Source organism: Teleopsis dalmanni, chromosome 2, assembly GCF_002237135.1.
Source record: "Teleopsis dalmanni isolate 2A chromosome 2, ASM223713v2, whole genome shotgun sequence".
NCBI lineage: Eukaryota > Metazoa > Arthropoda > Insecta > Diptera > Diopsidae > Teleopsis > Teleopsis dalmanni.
This window is the reverse complement of record NC_051847.1, coordinates 108,669,611-108,680,687: the sequence shown is the minus strand read 5'-3', so window position 1 is coordinate 108,680,687 and position 11,077 is coordinate 108,669,611. Positions and strand designations below refer to the sequence as shown.

General features: G+C 39.6%; 1 protein-coding gene across 1 annotated transcript; it reads right to left on the bottom strand.

Moving 5' to 3' along the window:
* Window positions 1-9,618: 9,618 nt before the first annotated feature.
* On the bottom strand, window positions 9,619-10,770 carry LOC119675397. The gene has a single exon (XM_038086595.1). It carries the CDS (start codon window positions 10,768-10,770, stop codon window positions 9,619-9,621), a length of 1,152 nt encoding a protein of 383 aa, XP_037942523.1.
* Window positions 10,771-11,077: the final 307 nt, after the last annotated feature.

The window sequence follows — 11,077 nt, the reverse complement described above, 5'->3', positions numbered from 1 at the left end:
AACAACATAATTGGAGATGAATTGGCTAGAAAGAGTAGGGTCAAGAAGTTCTCTTCTATAATAATAATATTTATAAAAGTGGGTTCAGAACCATTGTTCTATATGCTGACTAGTAGTCAAGTAAATTAAAAGCTTTTTCCCCTTTTCTTAATGTTATTGTGGTGTGCATTGGCGTCACAACCAATTCAAAATTGTAAATTATTAGATTTGCAGTAACTTACCAAGTTAGTGACTGATTCAGGTGGCGCATCATCTCTATCGCCTGGAATATAAGCCGATACTATCACGATTTCTCATATTTCGCACTCCGTTGGGACCTCAAAAATGGCCGACACCAAGTCCTTCGGGATGAAATCTGGAATTGGAATACAATTCACATTTTTGTTTACTAGTACAGCTGTAGATGACTCAATGTCACGTTAATATATCAACTTATTAGGTTGATGTTGAGGGCCTTTAATATGCCCACCGACTGTTATTGGCTCCTGGATAAGCACTTTGGCCAGCTTCTTTATGGCGAAGAGCCTGCACAAAGTAGCCGATGCTCCTTTTGCATGGTGCAGGTTCGCCTGTAGCGCCCCTATGGTGCTCATTATAATTGTGTCCTTTTAGAAGAGATTTCAACTTTCTTCTGAAGTCAAGACTTTCGTGGCCCTTTTTCTTTACGGCGCTATCTTGGAGTTGATGTTGCCCCATCCATAACTGGCCGCATCGAAAGCCTCTGTTAGATGGCGGTTTAACTGGTTGTTGAGGCCTCACTCAAAATCACATTAGACGTTGGTACTGAATGTGGCATCATGTGCTCCACTTTCTAACTCTCTGTCTTTGCACTTCGGTTTATTTGGAACCCTTTGCTTCTATTCTGAACTAATGTGCTCCAATAAGCTTCGTCGACAGCATAGACGATTTGGAGTATAGAACCTTCTGCAGTACGCTGTAGCACTTTCTAAGTGCTTGCCTTAAACCTATTCTGGGTTTCAATTGTGGCAGGGACCTTGGTATTTTCAAAGTCACAGTTGTGCGGAAAATATTTCCGCACAAGGTGTGTGTCTTTATGAACTCAGATTCCTTAGTCACGTTAACATCCAGTTTTGCTTTATTTGCAATCGCTGCCTTAATGATATAATCTTGTAGCTGCGTGATTTGTTCTCTAGGGGGCACTTAGTCAAGTCGAGAGGAACAAATCCTAATTTGATCCCCTTGGTTTGACTTGCTACTTGGCGAAAAGTAGTTTTGCTCGATCCTTGAATCGAGGTACTTTGTTCGGGTTTCTTATCAGCTGGCGTGACCATGTCGTCAGATAGAGCCCTTTTAGCTGGTGCTCAAGATGGGAGTTTAGACACCATGTCTAGGGCTACATCCCTAGAGTCTCTTTGGCTCAACATTTTTCACAGCGTGTATATTTTCGCAGATGCGCCCAACAGTACCATCTGTATTATGTACTTTGTTCTGTAACAGAACAGTCGACTGGGACGATGTTAACTACCTGCCCGCCAGCGGTAGTATTTGATACGATGAGAGTAGCAACATCTCCTTTAATATTTTATTTTTGCAATCCATAAGATCCCACGAGTAACAGGGAAGTATAAGGTCACCGTCGGCAGAGTCCATTTACCGACGGAAGGCACAGCTGTTCCACCGTAGATTAGAGGGTTATTCGGGTCTCATCCGTTTATACATGCATACCACATCATACATTCTTACTAAGAAATAAACAATAGGGACAGAGAACAGATTTAAAAGTTATTTATACTATTAATCAAACCCAGGGTGTTTTCCTTTACCCCGCCCAGTTGTTGGCGACCTTAAAGCAGTAGAGGCATGACTTACCTGTTTTGGGACTATCGATCTTGACGAACTTAGTGAGTAACACCAAAATGCAAAAACCCACCTACTCTCTGAGACGCTTAGATGTAAAAAGCCATTCAGACCACGCCAGTCAGCCCACATAAAATTACACATAAGCAACTACTACTACTTCTCTTACACAAAACACACTAACATACTGCATAAGAACAGACACAACTACGTGAAAAACATAGACTACATGACAACACAAACTATCTTAAACCTAATAGTAGATCTTGGTTGTACACCTCGTTCTAGAAAAACGATGAATATTCCAGTCATCAGACAGATGCCAGGTGACTGTGAATATTCATTTTTTATAGTCCGAGTTGTAACTAAGATCCTACACCACGTCAAAGTGCCTATCGCGTAAGGCCCAATAACTGCATACGCTGGTACGAATTTTCTAAAATATCCACTCAAACTAAGTAACTGTCTGACTTCTGTAACGTTTTCTGATGGCCTAAAAATTCAATGGTAGTTTTCAACAATTCACACTTACTTAGGTTGAGGATAACATTTACATCACACAACATCTTCAAGACAGTCTCCAATTTTTTGTACATTTTGTTCACCGTCACACCACCAATTAATATATCATCCAAACTATTCATCATGTCATTAGGTTTGACAGTTTCCTTGATTTTAGCAATAAGACGTTGAAAAATTGCCGGAACATTTTTAAGTTCGAATGACATTCACTTGAATTCGTATAATCCTTCGGTGGTGACAAATGCTGTAAACTTCCGACTATTTTCTTCAATGTAAATCTGATCAGTTTAGGTCCAAGACAATAAAGTATTTAAAAGTTTTGCTTTTTGTAATTGTTTTTCAATATTCGGAGTCGAAAATTCTCATATGCTCATATGCTGATTTACCTGTCGTAAATCTACACATAATTGTTCGCCACCGTTTTTCTTTACCACCAAAATCATGAGACGTGCATACAGATCTTGTTCTAATAGCAGATTCACCTATAACAGCTCGTTGTCTACTACGTGCTGTCATACAACTCACTATCTTTTTTCAAGTTAACGCGTATTTTTGTATGTGCGTAAACCACGCACATTTATATTTCGCGTACATTTTTCTCTAACGCATTTGATGACACATTGATGAACTTAATCCGCTGCCGTCTGCCTAATCATACTACATTCACTGCCAGTATCGATTAGCGCCGTTTATCGAGTACCGTTTATCGAAACAACTTTCTCCAAATAATTTTCCTAAATAACCGCCTTATTCACCGTTTTTGTTGTACGTGTTCCTACACTTTTCTTGCCACAGTTTTTGGGCTCGTTTCGAAGATATACTTTTTGACAATCAATACACTTACATCTGTGGTTATATGCCTTTTGTTGGCAATTAAAACGCATCAAGCGCTTATCGTTATCGCTTTTTTCATCTACCCTCATTTTAAAATTTGTTCTTTCGAGTTTAAACGTTCACGCGGATAAGTTGTTCTAATAATCAATTACTGTTTGGCGAAGCTTACGCATCGAACTAAAAATATTTGCCGTAATAGCAGTTTGCAATTCACGTTGTTTAAAGCCATGTCTCGCATTATTGATGATTCACTCAGTCCAAATTTTTTTTCAAGCGCGGCTATGCGAAAACAGTTCTCAAGGAGAGTTTCGTTAGTTTTTCGAGACGTTTAAGATATTTTGAAATGTATATCCACCTCATCTAGCACACTACTGAATTCATCGAGTAAAACTTATGATAATTCAATCAAAGTTTTGCTGCGCGTTTTAATTGGCTATACACCGCTAGTAGCAAACATTTCTCGTCCCACTGATAAGCTTTAAATGCCTTATTTATCCGTTCTATAAACTACTCGACCGAAATCGGGGCTTCGCCTGTTGGATTTAATTGTGGAATCATTGCCGAAGGTTTTTTATCTGAAAACGAACTACACTCTACACACGTAACCACGCTAGCAGTTGCAGAACTGGACCCTTCTTGACTATTGCGCGTATTCGTTTCATCGATGAACGTTTCATAGCAACCTCGATACTATCCGACATGTGGGCCTCACTCAAACGCAGAACTAATTCATTTTTCAGGCCTTTTTCCGTCGATAGCTCTTTTTCCAGCAGTTGTTCTTTTAACTCTGTTAGCTTTAAAGTGTTTATTTTTAAATCGCTTTTTGAATTTCACAACGAAATTAAATTTCTTTTTGTATTTGTAATTCGTACAACACACACTTTTAATGTCAATTCGTATATATTTCTTTTCCTTTTGGTTCTCTTCCTTACTTCGTTTCGATTTCACTATTGGAAACGTTTCATTTCACATCGTTTTGCTAACGCTGATTTTCGTCAAAGAGGACAGAGTTTTAACGCAGCTAATTTTTGTCAAAGAAGACAGAATTTTTAAGGTGCGCGCGCAAAAAATATCACTGCGTATTTTGATGTTTTTTTTTGCAAGTTTATAAAGCAGAAAGTAATATAAACTTATCACAAATAATCGAAATAGTGGCTCTTTACAAAATTTATAAAAATAATTGTGCCCGACTTAGCGTCAAAAAAATATATTAGTATAATTATACTGTTTTTGTGTAAAAAAAGTGAATTTTGGCTTTGCAGAATTGCTTTGTTTTTGAGTTTGTTTATGGGCCTAAAATTCACACACATTTAAAAACGGCTGATAAAAACAGCAAATAAACCTCTAAAACTTAAAAAAAAGTGTTGTCAAAAAAACTGAACCAATTGTAACGTATGTTAAGAACAAACTAGCTGGCAACACTACAAAAAATAACAAAACGAAAAATAGAAGGAAGAAGATTACAGTTTGTTGTATGGTGTGAGCGGTGAACGTTGTGTGTAAGTAAAATTTAATTAAATATAAAAACATTAATTAGAATGTTGTTTCATAAATATTTGGTATATTAAAGATTTGTTAAAAACGGGAATTAAAATTTCCCTAACAAACGGTTAGGTAAAATTTTTTTCAGAAGTAAGACTTATCCATATTGAATTGCGAAAACTGAACATAATTTGTATGTTTTGAGACTCCGCTGCCGACTTATACGAAAATTGTGCGTGTTGAGACTTCGCTGGCGAGTTCTACAAAAATTGTGTGCGTTAGGACTCTGTTAGCAAATTCCGCGAAAAGGAGATCGTTTTATGTTTTGTGTGTTGCATGCATACGGTAGTAACGTGACTTTAAGCAAACGGCAATGAATCATTTTTACATGCATACGGCAGTAAAGTGACTTAGCAAACGGCAACGGAATAAAAACAATAACGGTAAACAATGGAAAATTTCCGTGCATTAAAATTACACGAACTAAAAAAACAATGCTCGAACATTAACATTTCTTCACGTGGAAATAAAGCAGAACTAATAAATAGATTAGAAATGTTTTATTCGGAGCGCCAACGAGAATACAATGTTAAATCAACGTAAAGCGGAATTAGGAAAAACAATAAACGAAATGCATATATGCAATCGCGAGGAACGCGATAGTAATAAAGATTTTGTGCCACAAAGAATTTCATCGCTGGTGGTAAACTCTACAGAATCGGTAGTAACAGTGACCTCGAATAGTGTCACATCGGATCAAGTGTCGAAATCATAGAACGTGCGTAGCCAATTACCGTGTAACATAACGTAGGCTCCATATAACCAAACATGTTGGTCACATCCACAGATGATGGTGTCGTCACAAGTAAGCTTGTTACAAGAGGCACCGATCCAAGCCCACATGCAACGAGGTTTTAATGATATGCCACCAGCTTGACATGCTCAAACATACAATGCTAACCCATTGAGTGGATATATAATGCCGCAAAATGTGTATGAACAAATGCAAAACACATTACCACAAAACACATCAATGGTACTCCATATATAGTATCCTCGTTTGGGTTTGGCTCTTATCTTACGCAACCAGCACCTTAAGATCCGTCAAATCAGTTCTGCAACGTACGTGATATAGAAGAATTATTGCCGGAATTTAATTCTATATCCAAAAATGTGAAGTACATAAAACCGGTGAAAATGTTAAAAAATGTTTATAATTGGAATGGTTGGTTGGTTGGTTGCAGTGGCAGGTCATAAGATAACTTCAAATGTACCTCAATTAGCGATTTTTCGCCGTTTTGTTACCACATTCCTCGCAAGAACCCTAGTATAGAAGAGTAGAGACTAAATCCATCCCACCGAATTTAGGTAATTTAACAGGTCTTTCATCCTTACCATTGAGCAGTCTGATAAACTATCACAAAAGTATTTTCCTAAAAACCTATATCTTCTGGATGCTAGAGCTGGGCATTCACAGAGAAAATGTATTATTGTTTCTTTCTCCCGCGGGTTTCCACAACTTCTGCAGTGAGAGTTATGGGGAATACGCAGTTTCTCTGCGTGAGTTCCTAACCACCAATGACCGGTAAGAACCGCAATAAGCCTTGCAGTGTTTACGCGATCTTTTTTGATGAGTTCCAGAGATTTATTTTTATTATAAGTGGGCCACGTTAACCTGGAAGTTGCACATGACCTTAGTGCTTTCCATCTGTTATTGGCGAGTTGCAGAAAGTAAAGAAAGGTACTTCTTTTGATGGTCTCCAGGGTAATATAGACTGATACCGCCAGTGACGCATCTAGGGAGGCACCAGAGCGGGCTAAACTATCAGCTTTCTCATTCCCTACGATGTTCCTATGCCCAGGAACCCAGATGAGTGTGATATCGGCCAACCGGTTTAGCTCGTCGATTGCTTCTCTACATTCTTTAACTATTTTTGATTTTGTTATAAAGGATTCAAGAGCTTTAATTGCTGCCTGGCTGTCAATAAAAATAGCAACACTACATCTGTTCTCGATGTGGCTTGCAATTTGCCGACAGGCTTCTTTTATTGCTAGGATTTCAGCCTGAAAAACCGTAGCTTCATTAGGTATCCTAAGAGAGATATTTATGTTTTTAGATGGTGCGAAGATTCCTGCTCCTGCCCCACCGCTCATTTTCGAGCCATCTGTATATATTGAGATATCGTAATTTGCTTCGAAATTTTTCCTTTTCCACTCATTTCTTGAAGGGAATATTGTCTGGAAGTTCCTTTCGAAGTCTATACACGGATTCAGATAATCCGATGTCATCCTATACAGACAATTTGGCACTGTACCTAGAATCCGACCATGTCCATATGTTCGTTCTAACCATACGCCTGTTACTTTCAGTCTTACAGCGCTATTACAAACCATGTTTTTAATGTGAAGATCAATAGGTAGCAAATGCAGCATCACATTTAGGGCGTCCGAAGGAGTCGTCCTAAAAGCTCCTGTGATGCCTACACATGCCGTCCTCTGAATTCTGTTAAGTTTGTCGATATTATAGCTCTTGTTTAGAGCCGGCCACCATACGACAGCACCATATGTGAGAATTGGTCGTACAATTGCCGTGTACATCCAGTGGGTAATTTCGGGACGAATCCCCCATTTTTTGCCAAACATCCTCTTGCAAGAATAGAAAGCTACACATGCCTTCTTGATACGAAGATCGACATTGTGTTTCCAGTTTAACTTACTATCCAACAGAATTCCTAGATATTTAGATATTTGGCTTTTTCCGATAGTTTTAACTGTTGCCCGTTTAGTGAAGGCAACCTGAAAGCTGGTATTTTGGTTTTAGTAGTAAACAGCATCATTTCAGTTTTTCCTGGGTTAATACCTAGTCCACAACCTGTGGCCCAGGTACTTATCTTAACCAAGGCCCTTTCCATAATGTCGCTAATTATGTTAGGGAACATACCTGACACTAGAATAACCACGTCATCCGCGTACGCTACTGCTTTCACACCTATCTTATCTAGAATATTAAGAATATTATCCACGACCAGCAGCCACAGTAATGGTGAAATAACCCCTTCTTGTGGCGTACCCCTGCTGACGTGCTTCGTTTGTGTTATGCTGCCTAGCTTTGATTGAATAATCCTTGTTTTAAGCATAGTAATTATCCAATTTTTAAGCTCTTCCTCTAAACCTATTCTGGAAAGTGAGTCATGAATAGCTTTATTGCTTACATTGTTAAAAGCTCCTTCAATATCTAAGAAGGTTGCCAACGAGTATTGCTTAAAATGAATCGATTTTTCCACAGTACGAATAAACTCATGCAGAGCTGTTTCCGTAGATCTACCCTTGAGGTAAGCATGCTGGGATTTAGAGATTGGAAAGCGTTCTACCTTTTGTCTTAGGTGGAGCTCTATTACCCTCTCCATTGTTTTTAGTAAGAATGAAGTTAGGCTAATCGGCCTGTAATCTTTGGCGGACTCATGTCCGATTTTGCCTGCCTTGGGTATAAAGACTACTTTAACCTGTCTCCAACTAAGTGGTACATAACTATATTTAAGACATGCTTTGTAAATTTCCCCTAACCATGGAACCACTAAGTCTTGTAGTTTTTGCAACATAATAGGGAAAATACCGTCCAAACCTGGCGATTTGTAGGGACAGAAACTGTTAATTGAATACCTAATTTTTTCCGCTGTGACTATTTCTTCAGTCATCTGTGATGATGTGCTTGTCAAGGTGATTGAACCGTTTTCTCTAGCATCATCATTACAGTTTGGGAAATGAGTGTCTAATAGTAATCTTAGTGTCTCAGCAGAGGTTTCAGTCCATGTGCCGTCCTCTTTCTTGAGATAAGAAGGATTTGCACTTTCCTTGGATAAAACCTTGCTGAGCCTAGCAGAGGATGAGGTTGATTCAATTGACTTACAAAATTCCTTCCAGCCATTACTTTTGGCCTTCCTGATAGCTTTCTTGTAAGTTTTAAGACATTCCCTATATTCATGCCAACTATTGTCCTTATAGCTTTCGTTAAACTGTTTTCGTGTTCTCTGCCTGAGATCACTTAATTCTGAATTCCACCAAGGTGGAAAAGATTTTTTGCTTCTACTTGTTGGACAAGATTTCTTGTAAGCTATATTAAAAGCTGCCTCAAGATTATATATCCTCTCGTCTAACTTACTAGTAGAGTCTATCTTAATTTGTCTTACTTTATTAAGTTCCACCTTAGTTACCCTTGTAAAAATATCCCATTTTATCTTCTTCGGGTTTCTAAAGGGGATGGTATGATTTGGTTTAATGTTTAAGTTGAAGAGAATCCAACTATGATCCGAAAAGGATTTCTTGTCAGATACCTTCCAATTACTAACTACAATATCTGGATTTTCGGATAGGAGTGTTATATCTAGCACTTCTTCCCATCCTTCAAACCCTTGTTAACTGGGGAAAGTGAAAGTAGGTGTTTTACCTCTATTGCAAATTAAAAGGTTCGAATTGCTAATAAAATCAAAAAGGTACTCACCCCTGTCATTGGTTTCCGAACTGCCCCAAAGCGTATGCCGCGCATTGGCGTCACTTCCAATTAACGTGGGAATATCTTTTGATGTACTTCTGTTTACTAGCGCGACTACCTCTTCCGGAGGAGCATCTCTTTCATGTGCCATGTAAGCAGAAGCCACAATAAAATTTTGTCCACCTGGCATTTCGATCCTTACGACTGTTAGATCTTTATCGCTATACTGTGGACATAAAAAGGCATTAATACATTTTTTTACTAGGATACATGATCTTGGCTTACCATTGTTCCTAATATATAAATTGTTATAATTTTTCAGCATTAGCCCCATGATGTCCTTACCTCTGACCCATGGCTCTTGCACAATGCTGACATCGACATCCTCCTCTATGAGAAAGATGGCGAGATTGTCCGATGCGATTTTTGAATGCTGAAGGTTAATTTGTGCTACTTTCAGCATTCGTGCAGGCTTACGAGGTTTCTGAAGCTTCTTCCTGAAGCTTCATACCGTCAAGCAATTTGTTAGCATCCTCTAACTCCTTGCCATCATCATCATTGCCTGTTGGGCGGAATATTTTTATTTTGGTGTACCGTACGCCAAACCTTAGCTTACAGTCCATTTCTTCCAATGGCTTCACGGATTCCTCGTTTATCGCCAGAAGAAGCGTCATATTGTTTTTTTGTGTGCCCTCGTCCTTGATGACTACCCAGTCATTCATTGGCACATTTTGGTTCTGCCGTTGTAGCAGCTGGAGAACTTTCTCATGCTCCATCTTCATGATTGGCAGCCAAATGCGGGCCCTTGGTCTTCTAGGGATATCGTTGGCTGGGATAAGCTTTAGCCTTAAACCTTCCCATGCATCACTTACCTTAGCAATGCAGTTGCCAAGAAATACTTTAGATAGCTGGTCATCACATTTGAAGACCCTGCAACCACGAACCACTTCTGATGAATCAAAGCCTGGTGTGGGGGCGTCTAGATTTGTTAGAAGGTGTTCCATCACCATTCCAGCCAGCTTGGGCTCAATCTCGCCCCATTTCTCCAGCACCTTTTTTCCATTCCCGGTAATATCATCAATGAGCGCCACCTGTAGCTCATCCCTTGCTACTTCGTTATATGCCCTTTTCGCACTCGTTGACGGTTTACTAGTAGAACTCGTTTTCGCTACCTTGCTTTTTGAAGTATGGGCCGTCTCGTCCTGAGACCGATCCCTCTTCATTGCCTTTGCGGGTTTTGATAGGGTGGCCTGGTATTCGTTATACTCATCGACCACCTTCTGATATCGTACTTTGTCTGTACGGTCAAACGCCTGTTCTTTACCTTCAGCTTCATTTTTAGCAATCTTGCCAAGAATGAACATGGCCTTCTGGTACCTTTGACGTCTGATCTTTGCCTCAGACTTTTTTGATTTCTCAGCAGGCGCACTATGGCTGGCGCGCTTGTCTGCCGATTTTACTGTTATGTGCGAAGTAGGCGCAGTGCGGCTGCTACTGCCTACTTTGGGTAGTATGGCGGTTTCGACTCGCTCGTTTTCTTGGCTTGATGCCAGGAGCTCGTCTTCGGAACTGGTACCTAGTTCCTTGTTAGTTTTTTGTTTATTTAATTTGTTTAAAGAGTCCATAAATGTTCCCACGAGTGTAGGGGAAAGGGAGGTCGTCCGAAGCATAGCCCCCTTTACTTCAGAAAGGCTGGATTGAAACCGGAGGTCGCCAGGTATCCGGAGTCCACCGTTCTAAGACACACTTACGCAGTGCCATTCATCCTTGGGCACGGTCGTTCATACACCCAGGATTGCGGGTTTTATCGAGTTTACCTCTCTAGATCCGCCATAATATGTGGCTCTGCACCACGTATGGACGGTCTTGGTTCGTCATAAACCCTGGTCCCCAGACACCTAGTGGACCTACACACTTCCATTCATTCTAAAA